This window comes from Magnolia sinica, chromosome 3 (genome assembly GCF_029962835.1).
Source record: "Magnolia sinica isolate HGM2019 chromosome 3, MsV1, whole genome shotgun sequence".
Taxonomy (NCBI): Eukaryota; Viridiplantae; Streptophyta; class Magnoliopsida; order Magnoliales; family Magnoliaceae; genus Magnolia; species Magnolia sinica.
In genome coordinates, this window is record NC_080575.1 from 127,842,369 (window position 1) to 127,860,480 (window position 18,112).

Consider the following 18,112-nt stretch of genomic DNA (forward strand, 5'->3'; position numbering starts at 1 on the left):
ATCGGCATCACTTATTCGAAATTAAATACTAAACTCAAAATCCATATAACTACTAATCCAAAGACAATGACAATTTGGTTTGAAAATATTTTCAAAATCCATTAGGAGCTTGTTTGATTCTCCACTACATTGGTAAATACCCCCGGAAAGGGTAATAGTTATTCCCTCGTGCGTTTACAACATTTTCACCCATACTTGATTTCACTACCTACTTTTTGGACACGAAAATCGTGAACATTGCAAAACATTTATGGGTCCCACTATGATGCATTTCACTTATCCACACCGTTCATCCATTATGCCAGTTGAATTTATTGCATGAGCCAAAAAATGAAGCATATCCAAAACTCAAGTGGATCAGGCCATATGAAAAAAAGGAACCAGACACTTACTGTTAAAAATTTCTTGGGGCCACTGTTTCTTTTGGTGTGGGCCACTTGAGTGTTGTATTTGCTTCGTTTTTCCTCTCATGCTTCGAAATATTGTGGTAAAATGAATGGATGGAACGGATATATCATATACCTCACTGTTGGGTCTAAAAAATTAGCTCTTTTGAGCCGGTTTGTCCGATAGAAATTGGGATGAATTTTCAAATAGTTAAAAGGGCAATAATTATTTATTTACAGAGTATTTACACCTGGACACGGATTGCGTCCTACCCCCGGCCGGACGGTAATTCGTCCGGGCAAGTCTCTGTGGGGCCCACCGTGATGTAAGTATTTTATCCAAGCCATTAATCACTTTTCTCAGATTATTTTAAGTTATGACCCAAACACTGAGCAAGGTATAGGGCTTAAGTGGCCACAAAGTGGGGATTTGATGTCCACCATTAAAAACTTTTTGGGAGCCGGAGAAGTTTTGGATCAAGCTAATATTTGTTTTTTCACTTCATCCACGTCTACATGACCTTATTAATAGGTTGGCTAATAATAAAAATTAAAAATTAAAAAAATAAAACCATCATGGTGACCCTTAGAAAGGTTTCAACGGCGGGTGTCATTATCACTGCAGCTTCCTCCGGTGTGGTCCACTGGAGCCATGGACCTGCTTAAATACTTCATACATACCTTAAAATGGTCCAAGAAAAGTGATGAACAGCGTGGATAAAACACTTACATCACGGTGGGCCCCACAGAGCCCTGCCCGGACGGATTACGGGGTTAGGACGCAATCCGCGTCCATTTACACCCAGCTTGAAAAATCAAACAGGCCCCCTGAATGACTAGTCTACGAAGATTCGAAATATTCTTTTGTTTTTCATGAATTTGTACCTACTACCGTTAGAATACGGTAAAAATCACTTTTCTAGATCATGTGTCCACATGAGCTGGCGAAACACGTGCTTTGTATTTGCACGTATGCCTTTCGTGTGGATGTGTATGGATCGACATGCGTATCGGGACGAAATGTAGTCCGAAACCGGGACGTCGAAAAATAGGGGCCGAAATCTAGTCTCTCTCTAATCAATCGCAGCAGGGGACGGCTGCAATTTTCAAATGAATTCCGTTCTTGTATCTTCTGACATATTAAATTAAAACCCTCGATTCGATACGACCAACGATATCCAGAACTAAACGAAAAAAACCAAAAACCTTCTTCTCACCATCTTTACGCAAAACCTCAAAAATCCCATCACATTGAACATCCCTTTTTTCCTTCTCCCCAAAATACCCCTCCAGAGAAGATGCTCTCCCGCGCCTTCCACGACCGGAGGAAGATGGGGCCCACCAAGAGTCCGAGAGGGGCCGAGGACGGGGGCAGCGTCGGCAGCAACAACAGCAGATCGCGGTCCTACCAGCAGGACGACGACGAGGAGCCGTTCGGCTACATGACCGACCTGCCCCTTACCTTCTGCGGTGGGCCCCGCTTCCGGCCCTTAGGGCTGAGGGAGGTCCTCCAGTCGTCCGTACAGGTTCTGGGCGAGAGCGGACTGGGGATCTCTGAGAAGATCGTCCTGTCGGACGGCGTCTTCGCAGCGAAGCGCTTCAGGCGCGTCTCCGTCAGCAAGAGCGAGTTCAGGAGGCGCGTTGAGCGCCTGGCGCACGTTAGCGCACGGTGTGAGTACCTGGTCCCGCTGCGGGCGTATGTTTACGCCAAGCGTGTTAAGGTGGTGCTATGCCGGTACTACGCCATGGGCAGCCTCGCCGATTTGCTGACGGGTAAGGACCCTTTGTTCATATGGAAGCTTACACGTGGCATTGATTAAGGATCCAGACCGTTCATCAGTTGATGCTGAGAGTTGAAAGCATCAGAGCGGACGCTTAAAATTGTCCGATAGTTTGGAGCTATCAGAGTCGATGGTTAGGCTCGTCTGATGAATGGTCAGGATCTAATCCACGCGTATGATCTAGAGTTTGGGACAGTTATCTGTGTCCATCCACCAAATGCACGTCTATGATTTAAGGTCGTACGGATGATTGCAAAGGGTCCGAAAATGAAAGGTTCTGATCCCCAGGTGAAGCCCAGTGTATGATGGGTCAATAGGATCTGAATAAACTGGTCAGGCTATAGGTGGGCCTCGCCCAGCCTCATTGTCAGGCCCGCATTGGACAGGCGGATTGCCTGCTACCACCGTGATGTTTACGAGGAATCCACTCCGTCCATCCATTTTACCAGCTCATGTTAGGACATGAACCCAAAATTGAGGCAGATCCAAAGCTCAAGTGGCCCACACCACGGGAAACAGTAAGGATTGAACACCCACCGTTGAAACATTCAGGGGACCACAGAAGTTTCGGATTAGGCTAATATTCTTTGTTTTTTCAGTTCATCTCAGTGGAAATGGCTTTATGAGCGGTTTGGATGGCATATACACATTAGGGTGGACCCCCGAAGGTTTCAACGGTAGACATTTTTCCTCCACTTTTCCCTGTCGTGTGGCCCACTCGAGTTTTGTATCTGCCTTATTTTTTGGCACATGTCCTAACAAGAGTCCGTAAAACGGATGGACATGGTGGATTTCTCGCAAACATCACGGTGGGCCCCGTGCGGTTGGGTCACAGGCAATCCGTGTCACATTGGACCAATGTCCATTGTGACATGTTTAGGATGATCTGGACCGTTGCTCTGGTGGGCCACCATGCACACGGACCACAACCCGAAAACGTAGTTGATAATAGCGCTTCTAACCAATGATCACCCGCAAATTCTGTAGCGCAATGGCGGGACAAATTAGTAATTGCACCCTGATCTTTGGGCAACGATCCAAAAAAGAAATGACCCACTAGATTAACGCTCCAACTTCTGTTTGCGAGTGTCAATCGAACGGCAGGGATGGAATAGATGAAGTGGCCAGCCTTTGGTATAAATATCAAAGCAAAATGGTTGATGATTGGTTGCCACTATAACGTGTCTTCATCTCATTTTAGCTTATTAGAGATTAGATAGTTGAGAACTGCTCCAGGGCTCCTACTCGCATTGGTTCACCTGGACAGTCCAATCGGTCGATCTGAGCTGTCCATGCAGTTCAGAACACATTTTATGGGATGTCATGCCAAAATCACACGGATGGAGTGATCTAATCCATTCTTTAGAATCGTTAGCAATCCAAATAGATGGATCAAATTGTTTCCTAAACCTATTTTTGTGTAAATGATCCTGACCGTCCATATTTAAGGCCATTGATCAAATGGTTAATTTTGTTATATTAGTGTGACAATTTCATGGTAGATCTAATGAACGGTCTAGATCAATGATTTGGACTGCGTCCCGATGCAACTAGGAGCACTGTAACCTCCAGTGTTCTGAGAGCATTGGAGCATTTCTCCTTGTAATTTATATAAATTGTCGGCTATATTTTTTAGGCCTGTTAATGAGTTTGTCTTATCTCAGCTAATCATAATTATGTATGAAAGATAACCAGAGAAAAGTATTAAAAATAATCTTGGCAACCAACAATCATAATCTGTAATACGATCATTGAATCGACACCGTTTATCTTGATCCAGGTGCGAGGGATCTGGGCCACACCCCCTTGGACTGGCATAAACGGCTTGTGATCATCCTCCATGTGGCCCGTGCGATCTCCTTCATCCATTCACAATCTCCCCCACAAGAGAAACACCTCCAAATGAATGCACATGGCAACATCAAAGCCTCCAATGTGTTCGTCCAGATAGATTTCTCGGCCTGCTTATCAGATTACGGCTTTGTTCAGCTGGCTGAGCGGCCGGAGTCCGTCGTTGTCCGGCCGAAGATGCCGGAAATAACCGACTTCGCCGGGAAGTCATCCCAGAGATGTGAGTTGACACAGAAGAGCGACATCTACCACTTTGGTATCATGGTGCTGGATCTTCTAGGTGGGCCCACAGCCCCATTCCAGATAAACTGTATATTAGAGAGGAAAGAGGAGATCAAGGCTGGTAAGATAAGCTTTTTTGAGTTTATTGTAGAGGGGACGGCCAAGAAGCGAGCATTGAAAGTTCTGGACATGGCTTTGTCTTGCACCAATCGGTCTCCTGATGCAAGGCCCACCATTGATCAGATATTGGGAGTTTTGAGAGAGGTTTGGACCGTTTGATCAAACATTTATAAATCTGTTTATCTATCTATACTTTTTTTTGTATAGACAATACTTTTATTTACATTCCTTGCAACATTGCCACGTTGGATGGCCTACCTTTAACTGCTGTAAATGTGGACTTTTGGTTTTGATTGTCCATTTTCTTGAGTGGGTTATGATCTAGTGGGCTAAGTGTATGGAAATCTTTCTATGCAACTGGTTTCACACATCGCCTTATCTGAACCGTCCATTAAGTGTGCTCTTCATAGACTGCCTTGAAAGATTCATACTGATCATATGATCAAACCGTCCAGTTAGTGGCATGGAAAATGGATTTAGAGGATTATTTGTAGCAGATAGGCCCAGTCACGGATGTTTGGGATGGTTGTGAGTTTTTTCCCAGTAGGGAAAAAAGAGGGGACTGGACACAACAGACGGTTCAGATAGGAGATGGGAATGCCAACAAGTTCAAATGTACAAGAATTGATGAAAATCATAGGATGGCCGTGGATCATGTGATCGGTCAAGATTCATCTATGCCTAGTGTTAGGCAAACATAAAAGATTAAGGCTGTATTTGGTTACACCAAATATAAATAATTGGTGCAACCAAACGCACCTTAAAACGATAAATAGAATTTTGGTAAGGATTGAAGACTAACCTTTGGAATGGGAGAAGGTGCAACCTTGCAAAAATTCGATGGAAAGCATGGCAAGTGTTGAGGTCAAAATTTGGACCACCTTTCACTCAATGCTATGAACCTTCGACAAACCCTGGTCCTGCACAAAATAGTGAGCAAAGGAGACCCTGGTTAAGTCGGGAGATCCTCCTATGCCTAATTCAGGTTAGGGAATCTGGGTCTAAGTTTAGTGTAAAGAGGGTGCGAGATATTGCGTACTTGTAGTAATGGGGTCCCTTGGTATTTATACCTGGAGGTTAGGCGATATATGTCCGTTAATCTCAACATGATTTACTCAATCAGCAAGATATCGTGATCGTGGAGATATTATCCGCAATCCATAGATTCGTGTTGCATATTGTGTCTTAAGGGCATGTATCCTTGGGTGAGATCTTCGGTCACGTTCACGTTTGGATAGTTTCTTGGTTCAACACTCAGAGTAATCACATCTGGCCTCAGCCTCGGCCTCATTTAAGCCGAGGCTGAGTGTTAGTAGTCGGGGCTGGTCGCATAACCTTTGCTTCGGCTCATGGCTTCGGATTAAGATGGCCTCGGCAACATGCCTCGGACTAAGTCTGGAATGTAAATTGACCTGTGATCTGAAACGACAATTGATCACTGCCTAAAGTCGAGATGGATCGAGAGAGGACTCGGCCCTGCTTCTCATTCATACATTCCCGAGGTCTCTCCTCCAAGCTCCGAGATTCGTAACTGGCTTGACTTGTCGAGTTGGATTTTCCCACAACAGAAAGCATTGTTCACTCCCCTCAAGAACCTCGGGCCCGCCCTAGAGGCTGAGACACTGCCAAAAGCCCTTAAGGGAGAGTGAGCAATGAACGTCGTGGCTGTGCCTTACTCCACGTAAGTAGGGTAGGATTTGTTCACTGCCGTCAAGAGCTTGTAGTGGACCCCATGTAGCAATGTCCATGTTCCCGGTCCATCTAAACAGTTCAGGAACATTTGGACCCGGAAGTTAAAATCTAGCCGGGTCCATTAGATCGCGTCTTGGTGCCCGTTCACACCCATGCAAAGCATGCCACTGAAATCTACAAGTGCAAGGCAAGACGGAGCCAATTGGGTGCGGCCATAACACAGCAAGGCCCTGACCGAATGGCACACCTTGATGTATGTACTGTATATCCATGTGTTTTGCCAGCCCATCCGAGGGCATGAGTCCAAAAACAAAGTAGATCTAAGGAAAATAGTGGTCATTGAACGCCCACCATTAAAAACTTTCTAAGGCCCATCATAATATTTACATGATTTATATTTGCCATCGAACCTACTGGTAAGTTTAGAAGAGGGCTTTACTAGCAAGTAGTCCGTATTTAACCATTCTTTGGCGCTCTTTTCATCTTTTAAGAAATTTTTTTTCTCTTCATTATTATATAAATATATACTTCTTTCTAGTAGATAGGGGAAGTCTCCCTACTCTGGCCTCCTGCGCCGGTCCTAAGGACTCAATGTTACCACAATTGGAAAATGAAATGACAAGTGGCACCAACCCTGCATCAGTGCAGGGGGTGGACCCTCCTCTCCAACTAGCAGTTCATTGATTGGTAATATCATTGATACAACAAATTGTGAAGGAGAAGGAAACAAATATCAGCTTGATCCAAACCATTCAACCTGTTGATAAGGTCATAAAAGCTTGTGTGAAGGGAAAGAAGCAAATATCAGCTTGATCCAAAACTTTCGTGGACTAAAAGAAGTTTTTAATGGTCAATCACCACTTTCTTATGGTGTGGTCCACCTAAGATTTGGATCTACTTCATTTTTGGGCTCATGCTCTAAAATAATCTGACAAAACGGATGGACGGCATGGATAGGTCAGGGTCCCACTATATAGGGTGAGGCTGAGGGCGCACCTAATCGATTCTCCCTAGGGCTGTACACGAGTCAAGCTCGCTCGACTCAGCTCGAGTCAGCTTGGATTGACTCAGCTTGAAGGGCCAACTCGAGGAGAGTCAAGCTACTTTTTAAAAGCTCGAGTTGAGCTCAAGCCGAGTTCGAGCACGGTGCATATCAACTCGACTACATATATATATATATATATATATATATATATATAAGTAAAAACAAATTAACAAATCCTACTTAATCCTATCCGACTCTCCATTTCTTCTCTTTCACTTATTTTATTCGAAAATGTAATAAATTGACATATGAACAAACTCGACTCAACTCGAGGTTCAACTAGACTAAGACCACTAGCCCGACTTGAAAGCTTTGACAAACAAGTCAAGCTTTTATGTTGAGCTTGGGAGTGAGGTTGAGCTCAAGTATAGCACTGACAAGTCGACCCAAGCTTGACGCACCTCGACTGGACTCGGTTCAATGTACAGCCCTGGTTCTCCCACACCCAGATCCATAGCTCAACTGGCAGACTGAGTGGAGATACCTCGTTTCAGCACTTGACGTCTTGGTATGGATCCCCAGTGGGGGTGGCCAACATGGAATGTGTGTACTAACAAGCTAACCTAAAAAAAAAAAAAGAAAAAAAAGAGAGCCCTGGTTCTCCCCCTCCCGGGGACTCCTGGCCATGCCACGTGGCAACATATCCACGGGCTACGAGATTTGGGCAATATATGGACCTAATATTGCCACCCACCAACTTTCGGTACTACGCGACTTGCCTGAAACCCAAAACCTCCATGGGGTCAACAACTGTCTGTTCCGTCCATCCACTTCATGCTCATTCCAGGACACGAATCTAACACAGGAGGAAGATCCAGAACTCAAGTATGCCATATACCACTGAAACAGAAGGAATGTAACATACCCTATCGTTGAAACCTTCCTGGGGCCACACTAACGTTTAGATGCCATCCAATCCCTTCGTAAGGTGATTCCCACCTGGATGAAGGGGAAACATCTTATCCAACTGAGATTTCAACGGTGGTGTGGCCCACTTGAGATTTGATTTCCCTCATGTTTGGGATCATGTCTTACAATGAGCTGACGAAATGGAAGGACAGGGCAGATGTAACACAAACTTCGTCGTGGATCCCACGGAGCTTTGGGTTACAGGGGAGCAGTGTAACCCTGGGTTAAGTCATGTGTCGTTTGGTAGGTATACCTTTTGTGGTCTTTTGGTAGGTATGCCTTTTGTGGTCTTTTGGTGAATGCACCAGTTAAAAGGCTTGGGGTACCGAATTACGAAAGGAATAATAAAAAAGGGTGCATCTAACAAAAAGAAGGGAAGGGCGAAATATCAACAAGAGGCAAAGTCAGAAGGCCGTGAGGGAGAAGGAACCAACGCTTGCAGACTGCTCATTGGCCTGACTGACTAAGTTGAGGAAGGACACCTTCTTATAGGTGGCCACACCAGCAACCAATGAAAGTGATTCGCTTTATGGTGGAGCCCACGTATTTTTGACACTTGATATTGTTGATTCCCTAAGATGACGTCACCTTACATGTGGGCACGCCAGTGACCGATGAAAGTGACTCGTTTCAGGGTGGACCCTACATATCTTGAGCACTTGCCAATAGTGGCAAAACCATATCAATCTGATTCCGAGAAAAGGGACTCCCGGATCAATCAAAAGGTTGGCTGGGTGCTGGCCTTTGAGGGAAACGGATTGGCTACTCCCCCTGCCACCAGCGAATGGCTGAAGGTCGGTGCTGCATGGGCCCCACGATGATGTATGTGTTTCATCCATGCCGTCCATATATTTTTATAGATCATTTTATGATATGAGACCAAAAATTGTTTATATTCAAATCTCAGGTGGACCACATTACAGGAAACAGTGTTCAATGAAGTTCGACCATTAAAAGCTTTTTGGGGGCCATAAAAGTTTTGGATCTAGCTGATCTTTGTTTTTTCCCTTCATCTGGGTCTGTATGACCTAATCAACATATTGGATGTCAAATAAACAGTACACTAGGCCATAGGAGGATTTAAATGATGGATATCCAATCACTATTGCTTTCCAGTGGTTTGGTCCACATGAGATTTATATCTCTCTTATTTTTGGGAATGAGCCCTAAAATGATCTTTTAAAATGGATGAACGGATTGGATGAAACACACACATCATGGTGGGGCCCACAGAGCACCAACCACCAGCCACCCAGGGGGAGTAGCCAACCCATTTCCGCCCTAGGGAGCCTTGGTACGTCGATGCATTTCTTTCTATTCCCTTTGACCCTCCCTATAAGTTTGCTCCAGTTGTACAGGTACCACCGTAAGCGCATACTAGTAATAGATAGATGTGGGGTCCACCTGATGGCTAAACACTATCACAACCGTTCATGGGATGTGTTACCTCAATTTCCTTCACAGGATCAACAATCCATCCCGATCCAAAATTCATGTGGGCCGCAAAAATGGAAACAATGTAGGAGAAGACATGCACCCTTCCTTTTCACTGGGGTCCGCGTAAACTGCTAAACCTTATAATTTTTTTCTTGACCATTCATATGGTCCAGATGAAGTGTCTGAATGGCCTAGATTACATATAAACAACACAGTGGGCTTGACACGTAAATGAACAGTGGGTGTCCACTCTCTACTTGTTCCGCATGCTCTGGCTGTTCTGAATTTTAGATACATCTGATTTTTATCCATTCACGACTACTTGAGGTGGCGCATCCCACGGACGGGTTAGATACCGTGAAAACATCATGTGGACCCCACATCTGTCCGGTGCCACTGTAGCCACTCTTGGAGCGTGGTCCTTCAGACCTACCTCTTTCACCCGCCTCGCATCTAATCGGCATTGTACAACTTGATCATGCATCTGTTCCTGTTGGAGACTTTCTTCGGGCATCTAATCCGTGGTGCGGTTTGCGTCCTACCCTGCCTGGACGGACTCGCTCCTGGCAGGGGCTTCGTGGGGCCACCATGATGTATATGTTTTATCATGCCGTCCATCCATTTTAAATTTTAATAGATCGAGCTCAAAAAAGAGGCAGATCCAAGGCACAAGTGAGCCCCACCACAAGAAGCAGTGCTGATAATGACACCACCGTTGAAACCTTCTCAGGCACACCATTACGTTTATTCACACTTTCAACCTAATTGTAAGGTGACATAGACATGGATGAATGGAAAATATGATAAATATCCAACCATTCTTTTAAGAAGCAAAGTGTCCGCAAATCAAAGGTTAGGATTGGTCAACCAATCCTATTTTTAGTACTGTGATCTAAAGTCGGCTTCCACTATTTTAATATGAGTTTTTAAGTGCCTGCGAATGAGCCGTGTGCTTGGCTTGAGCATCAAATATACCCCCCTGGTTGGTCAAGTGTCTGAGACAAGTTGGATCCCTGATCTCAGTGCATTTGTAACCATGGGGCCCACCGTAATGTATATTGTTATCGCTCAAATTTGGTTGAACCCATGGCTTCATATATGGACTACAAGCACCTGCACTCAATAACAAAAATAATGAACGATTGGGGCCCTCCAATGCCAAAGTCGGGTAAATGGACTTCAAGTATATGTGACTGGAGCTGAGAACTTTTGTGTGCACATTATCTCTCAAGTGGGGTGATGTATTTATAGCTTAGGCAATTTGTATATCCGAGTGAATTTTTTAGATACACTGGAGGGCCCTGTATTGAAGCAAGATTCTGCTCTCGAGAATACTTTAGATTTTATCTTGATTGGCGTAATTTTCAGATAGAATTTTGTCCAATCAATCTGGCTCTTATACGGTGCGAGATTCTTTCGAATATTTTTATTTCGAAGTCGAGGCCGGTTTTTAAGGTTGAAATCGATATCTGAGGTTGACATTGGTCAGATAGCTTGGTTGAAATCATCAGATCAGTTGGTGAATCTTATTATCATGCTCGAATGACTTGATCAGCTTGAAAAATGAATTATTTTATGGAGCTCAACTCAACTTCTCTAGTGGTGGACACATTTGTGGTGTTTTGAGGAGATCACTCTAACTGTTCTTTACCATGTGTCTCATATGGCTGCTAATAAACTCTATTTTCCCCATAGTATGTGTTTTATATCCATGTCCTCAATCCATTTTGCCAACTGGTTTATGAGCATGAACTGAAAATAAAGTAAATCTAAATCCACACTTAGATCAATAGATCAACTGGCAGACCGAGTGGAGATACCTCGTTTCAACACTTGAGGTCTTGATATCGATCCCCAGTGGGGGTCGCTAACATGAGTGTGTGTATAGACATGGGTGTGTACTAACAAGCTAAACCCGTGCGCTCCCCTAAAAAAATAATAATAATAAAAATAAAGAAGAAGAAGAAGCAGGATCACGTCGTATAAAACAACTATAATTGAACTGACACCATTCCAAACTTCCTTGAGGGTCACCAAACTTTTTGGGGCCATAATTTTTTGGAACAAGCTGATATTTGTGTTTCCCCTTCAAGCAGGACCTGTGACCTTATCTACAGATTGTATGGCAAATAAATATTACGGTGGCAAATAAATATTACGGCGGGCTTTGGTAAGTTTATAAGAATAGGTTCGTTCACCCCTATTTCCTATGGTGTGATCCGCCGGGGGATTGGATTTGGTTCATTTTTGGGCTCATGCCGTGAAATGATTTGGTAAAACGGATGGACCACGTGGATATAAAACATATACATCAAGGTGAGCCCCCCCAGTCACAGATCCACCGAGCTGGGTGGTTCCCCAATCCACCAAATCAGCGTCCGTAGAGACTAGAGATGTTACCCCAGCATGGGCCGGAAACGGATTGGCTACTCCCCTGCCACCAGCCCGGTGGCTGATGGTCGGTGCTCTGTGGGACCTAACATGATGTCTGTGTTTCATCCATTCCGTTCATCCATTTTTAAAGAACATTTTATGACTTCATCTAAAAAATATTAGAGATATATAAATCTCACGTGGTCCACACTACATGAAAACAATATCGATTGGATATCCACCATTTAAATCCTCATAAGGCCTAATTTACTGTTTATTTGATATCCAATCTGTTGTTTAGGTCATACGGGTCCAGACGAAGGTAAAAAAAGAAAATCAACTTGAGCCAAAGCTTTTATGGTCCCCAAAATGTTTTTAATGGTCGACACTCATTCGACACTGTTTCCTGTAATGTGGTCCAATTGAGATTAGTATATACCTCATTTTTGGTCTCATAATGTAAAATGATCTGTAAACATATATGGACATCATGGATGAAACACATACATCATGGTGGGGCCCACAGAGCACCGACCACCAGCCATTGGCTGGTGTCAGGGGGAGTTGACAATCCGTTTCCGCATGGGCCAGTCTTCGGGCCCGCATAAGCCCCTTACCGAACCCAAAAAACAGAGCGCGCCAAAACCCTCTTTTTGTGTCGATTTGGCTAGGGTTGATTCGCGTCCGAAATGGCTTCTCCTCCATCGAAGCGTCGACGTAAGAAGGAAAGCGAAGAAGAAGGAGATTCTCTGAGGAATATCTCACCACTTGTGGTTTTCGCCCACGGCGCTGGAGCTCCTTCCTCTTCCGATTGGATGATCAGGTCCTCTCTCTCTCTCTCTCTCTCTCTACACTTGGTAGTGGCGGGGCCCACCTTTCACCTTTCCAGGCGGTTCATCATGTCTGCCCCAGCTTGGATGGGTGATGCTGTAAAAAGTCCCCCATTGAATAGTCCACAACCATCTCCGTTCTTGCCTGCAACTGGACGGTCAAAGCTTAAAGGACAGAAAAGCCCACATCCAATGGTCAATGTGCAGCTTTAAGAAACCCACTAATCAGATGGCTGAAATTGAGAGCGTGACTTGGCTGCGACTCCGGAACCAGCGATGTCGGTGGGATCCTGACCGTAGGACCCACCTTGATGTATGAATTGTATGTCCACGCCAGCTATCGGTTTTGCCAGCTTATTTTAGGGCATGGCCCCAAAAATGAAGCAGATACAGATTTCAGGTGGACCACACAACAGGAAACAGTCTTCATTGAACACCCACCATTAAAAACTTCCTAGGGTCCACTGTAATGTTTATTGACCATCCAACGTGTTGATAAGGTAACACAGACCTTGATGAAAAGAAAAAATAAATATCAGCTCTATCCAAAACTTGTGGCCCACAAAAGGTTTTTAATGGTATATAATAATCACTGTTTCCTATGGTGTGGTCCACCTGAAAATTCTATCTGTTTCATTTTTTGGGACCATGCCCTAAAATAAGCTGGCAAAACAGATGGACAGCGTGGATATACAATGCATACATCAAGGTTGGCCCCGCCCACATTGCTGGTTCTAGGGTTGCAGCCAAGTTGCTCTCTGAAATTGAATACAATGTCTTCGATCAAGAACAAAATGACCAAATTCCAATCAGTTTTGTTCCCAATCATCATATCGGGAAATAGTTGCAATCACAATTCGAAGACTATCTTAAATAATTGCAATTTTGTTTATTTCTACTCTGTTGAACTAATTATTTCAATTTGATTGTGCGTCCAACACTGGCTAACTACAAAGCTATGCCGATGTGCTGATTCTGGCATTGCACCCATGTTCTTTACCTCTGTAATATGTTTATGCTTGATGATTCTGCAGATGGAAGGAAATGCTAGGAAATGCATTGAACGCTGTTGAAGTAGTTACCTTCGACTACCCATGTGAGTTGATATTCCTACAAACGGTTTGTTTGATTTTCTTCTGTATCTGATTTTAAGTTCTTGTAACATAATGAGCTGTTCTAGAGGTCTATGCAGTGAGAATGTTTTATGATGAAAATACCCTATAGTAGGCCACTAACATTACTACCATGCCAGCAGTTGCCAGTGTGTGTGTGTGTTTTGTTTTTGTAATTGCATTATAAAAATTTCAAAGAAGAGCCTTAACCGTGGAGAGAGAACCCAATGCTCATTTTGAATTGAACAGTTTTTTCATTCATGCCATGATTCCGTACAGGTAGAGATCCAGTCCTTCAACCACAAAACCTGGCATAGATCAATGATGGAGCAAAAATTTCCTCTATCAAGTAGTCCCATACAGTCAGTGAACCTGTTCCCATTGTATATGGACTGTTGGCTGTTACACTTCTGACCATTCATTTTTGAAGCTGAAAATCGCATGGCCCGTGTTGCCAAGTGGGGAGGTTTTGCAGCACTGCTTAGTGGTTGGTTGCGGCAGGGGCCACCACTTGAATGGTCTGGTCATGATCACTGGAAGATGGTCCTGCCTGTGTAGAATGATGGCCGGACAAAAAATGCTCTGATCGGAGGAAATGTTGTATATTTCCTCCAACCCATGAGAAGAATCCTTTCATCCAAATGTCGAGGTTTTTTTTTTTTTTTTTTTTTTCTATCTTTAGTAAAATTAATTCCATGTCTGGGGTTCTTTTTCGTGGAAAAATCTTTAAGAGTCTCTTCGAAGTTTCAATACATGGTTGAAGCTCTGATTTTGCTGATTCAATGGAGGTGTCAAGTCCTTCAAAGATGGCCTTCATAGACTGACTGGATTAAATGATTGGCAGACATCTCTGGAGGAAAACGCAAAGCTCCTCCCAAGGCAGAAAAATTAGTAGAGTACCACTCAGATATTGTCAGAAAGGCTGCTGCGAAACATTCTGGGCATCCACTGATTTTGGCAGGGAAGTCCATGGGTTCAAGGTAATGCTTGAAAGGGATGACAGCGAGATCTAGAAGAATAGAATAATTTTTTTGTTCTCATTTAATTTGCTTTTAGACATTTAAAACAGTAGACTGGCAGTAGTTCTACAATTGGCTGCCCACCAAACATCACCTCTCCTCTTAGACATGGACTCTCAGAACTGGTCATGATAGAGGCTCGCATTGGCACCACTCATATACCAACGTGATCCCACCTTTCTATTGACCCCCCTGCCTAACTATCACACACATTCCCCTAAGGGCAAGTAAGCAATGCAGGGTCATGGAGGCGTAGCTGCTAGGCAAACTGCAAAGCACAAAGAACCAAACACATGAAGGTCATGTGCTGGAGGAATCAGCTGCTCAAAATAGTAGGGAACCCACTGGTACTTGATTACCAACACGACTCGTATGCCAACACTGCCAGGCGCCAGGCGCCAGCCGCCCCACATTGCAACTTATCATATCCATTGTGCACCACCCAAGTTGATTTCACGAATGGCTTACGTGCTGATGCCTAGAGGCTGTAGTGCCAAATGAGCCTGCTGGGTATGAACCAAAAATCCTCTCATGCTGTTCCCAATGATTAACTCTTTGTTTCTATTTTAACAGAGTCAGTTGCATGGTCGCAGTCAAGGAAGATATACGTCCTTCTGCAATAGTTTGTTTGGGCTACCCACTGAAGGTTTATTATTTATCCACCTCTCTTTTCATTTGATTATCTGCATCTGCTGCGATGAATCCATGCCAAGCTTTCATCTACATTGGTAATATTAGGAATCCTTGAAAATAGCAGTCAATGTTAGCTTTCCATTTTGTAATCAGACCACTCCTCTAAGGCTTTTGATACACAAAGGCACGCGTGTGGACACAAGCATTGACCAGCATAATCATGGTCCAAACATGCATATTAGTGCATGGTTGATGTGAAAGCATTGATTTTTATTTCGTATATCATGATGAGAAAGAGGAGATATACGCACATATATTAGTTAAAAGTTTTTGACATAAAGATCGACACAAAAGTTTCCAATGCAAGAAAACCCAGCTCGAAAAAGGAAGTTTTGTTGGTAGTTTGTATGTTTATTTTATTTTCTCCCTCTTTCTCGGGATGCCTACTCATTTATGGGAATGGGTGGTTTTCATTTTTCCACTGCCCATTTGGGTTGTAATGCAGGGCCATTTTCACATTGGGCTCGAGTGGGGTGACTTATGAGATGCAGGGGCACACTTGGGGTGAGCAGCCCGTGTGAGGCGGGTGGCTCGTGTGAGACAGGCTCCACCCGTGTGAGGCAGAACCCATGTGATGTAGGGCCCACGAGGGGGTTCGGCCAAGAACCTAACCACGGGATGTGGGGGCTTGGGTTATGAGATAAAGAGATTGATTTGCCACACTCTATTTGTTCGAGCTTTTATAGCAAGTGGTTAGTTGTCCTGTGTCAGGTCGCCCCATAAAAGAGCAGGCAAAAGTAGCTTGTGCTCATTGATTTACTCCCCAAAATGGAATTTAACACTTGTAATTTGAGCCAAAATCACACACATCACACTTTGTTGGTACATCCAAACATACCCAAATTTGATATGGATTCTAGTTTTATTGGATTTGAACCCATAATTGAAGTTGGTCTTTGCTTCAGCATTACCGTGTTCAAGCTGTGCCTTGCTTGTTTAAAGAAAAAGTGTAGCTATACTTGGTGTAAAATCGCAGTTGTATGGTACAATGCTGGTATGTTATTATTATTGTATTTTTCACCCCAGGGCATAAACGGAGCGGTTCGAGATGAGATTTTGTTGCAACTTTCAGTTCCTGTTATGTTTGTACAGGTGAAAGATACACATTCCATTCTGATGTTTGTCCCTTTTTTGAGTTTTGTTATTTCAGATACCTTCAAGTAATGGAGAATTTGTTGGTGGAATTGTTCTGCTTCAAAAAATGTTTTGGTTCTCAATGCAGGGTAGTAAAGATGGACTCTGTCCATTAGATAGGCTGGCTGCCGTCCAAAAGAAGATGAAGTCTGTCAACGCGCTGCATGTTATTGACGGTGGAGACCATTCTTTCAAGATTGGGAAAAAGTTTCTGCAGTCGAGCGGATCAAGTCAGGACGAAGCTGAAGAACAAGCTGTAAAAGCAATTGCAGAGTTTGTCTCCAAATCAATCGAAAGCCTAAGCTGACATCTCGTCTTTATGGAAAAAAAAGAAAAAGAGAAAAAGACATCTTCTGTTTATGAAGCATGCATTTCACATAAAAGGTATGAGCATTTTGGCTTCTCGTTTTGTAGAAGAGCCTTTCTTCTACAACAGTTTGTTTTCCTTTTGATACTGGGAGATAATTCAGTAGAATGCTGAGCTTCCATGTCACTTAGTACACATGGCTGTTGGAATGGTGAATCTTGATATGACTTCTGGTGTCCCTTATTGTGAATGGCCCACTGCTCCAAAAACCACATCTATCTGGAAAAAAAGAGAGAATGAAACTCTGGCAGTGTGATGGATTCTACATGGCACTTTTGGAGCGACGTGGCTTGCCTGTAACCGGGTTACACGGCTCCCCTGTAACCCAAATCTCTGTGGGGCCAACCATGATTTTTGTGCTGTATCTGTTCCATCTATACATTTCATGCTCAGTCTAAGACATGAACCTAAAGAAGAGGGAGATCCAAAACTCAAATACACCATATACCACTGGAAATAGTGGGAATGTAAAGACCCATTGTTGAAACCTTCCTGTAGCCCACAGTAATGTTTAGATCCCATCCAACCCCTTCATAACGTGATTCCCACCTCGATGAAGAGGAAACATCTGATCCCACTGAGGTTTCAACGGTGGGTATTCAATCCTCACTCGTGTGGCACACTTTGGATTTCCCTCATGTTTGGGATCATGTCCTACAATGAGCCGACGAAATGGATGGACATAGCAGATATAGCACAAACATCGTGGTGGGTCCCACAGCTTTGGGTTACAGGGGAGCCTTGTAACCCCGGTTTACAGGCAAGTCGCATGTCGTTTCGTAGGTACACCTTTTCTGGGCTTTTGATAATGCACCAGTAAAGGCTTGGGGTACCGAATTACGAAAAGAAGAAAAAGGGGTGCATCTATAAAAAAAGGGAAGGGCCAAATATCAAGAAGTGGCAATGTCAGAAGCCCGTGAGGGAGAGGGAGTAACCAACACCCAGAAACTGCTCAGAGGCCTGACTGGCTAAGTTGAGCAAGGATACCTTCTTATAGGTGGCCACACCAGCAACCAATGAAATTGATTCGCTTTATGGTGGAGCCCACTTATCTTTGACGCTTGATATTCTTGATTCCCTTGTGTGACTTCAGTGAGACCCCGGAACCAATAATGTGGGTGGGACCCTGACGTGTCGCCAT

The 18,112-nt window shown here is 43.9% G+C and overlaps 2 protein-coding genes across 3 annotated transcripts; both read left to right on the forward strand.

Annotated features, from left to right (window-relative positions):
* The first annotated feature begins 1,378 nt into the window (after positions 1-1,378).
* Positions 1,379-4,669, forward strand: LOC131241251 (probable inactive receptor kinase At5g58300). The gene is made up of 2 exons (XM_058240003.1): positions 1,379-2,159; positions 3,948-4,669. Exons 1-2 carry the CDS (start codon positions 1,685-1,687, stop codon positions 4,517-4,519), a joined length of 1,047 nt encoding a protein of 348 aa, XP_058095986.1. The 5' UTR covers positions 1,379-1,684; the 3' UTR covers positions 4,520-4,669.
* A 7,745-nt stretch (positions 4,670-12,414) lies between these two features.
* LOC131241253 (uncharacterized) lies at positions 12,415-17,138 on the forward strand. Of its 2 annotated transcripts, XM_058240008.1 has the most exons (6): positions 12,421-12,639; positions 13,681-13,742; positions 14,603-14,738; positions 15,351-15,423; positions 16,497-16,562; positions 16,693-17,138. In XM_058240008.1, exons 1-6 carry the CDS (start codon positions 12,506-12,508, stop codon positions 16,909-16,911), a joined length of 690 nt encoding a protein of 229 aa, XP_058095991.1. In that variant the 5' UTR covers positions 12,421-12,505; the 3' UTR covers positions 16,912-17,138. The 2 variants fall into 2 exon arrangements, with proteins under 2 accessions (XP_058095990.1, XP_058095991.1); XM_058240007.1 differs by lacking the exon at positions 16,497-16,562 and having other exon boundaries at positions 12,415-12,639; positions 16,621-17,138.
* Positions 17,139-18,112: the final 974 nt, after the last annotated feature.

What these genes read in the sequence shown, in the direction of transcription:
- LOC131241253 (XM_058240007.1), top strand. Translation starts at nt 12,506, where the DNA reads ATGGCTTCTCCTCCATCGAAGCGTCGACGTAAGAAGGAAAGCGAAGAA. An exon ending in AGTTACCTTCGACTACCCAT is followed by an intron (nt 13,743 to 14,602) that starts GTGAGTTGATAT and finishes AATGATTGGCAG; the next exon opens with ACATCTCTGGAGGAAAACGC. An exon ending in GTTTGGGCTACCCACTGAAG is followed by an intron (nt 15,424 to 16,620) that starts GTTTATTATTTA and finishes TTGTTATTTCAG; the next exon opens with ATACCTTCAAGTAATGGAGA.
- LOC131241251 (XM_058240003.1), top strand. Translation starts at nt 1,685, where the DNA reads ATGCTCTCCCGCGCCTTCCACGACCGGAGGAAGATGGGGCCCACCAAG. An exon ending in CCTCGCCGATTTGCTGACGG is followed by an intron (nt 2,160 to 3,947) that starts GTAAGGACCCTT and finishes ATCTTGATCCAG; the next exon opens with GTGCGAGGGATCTGGGCCAC.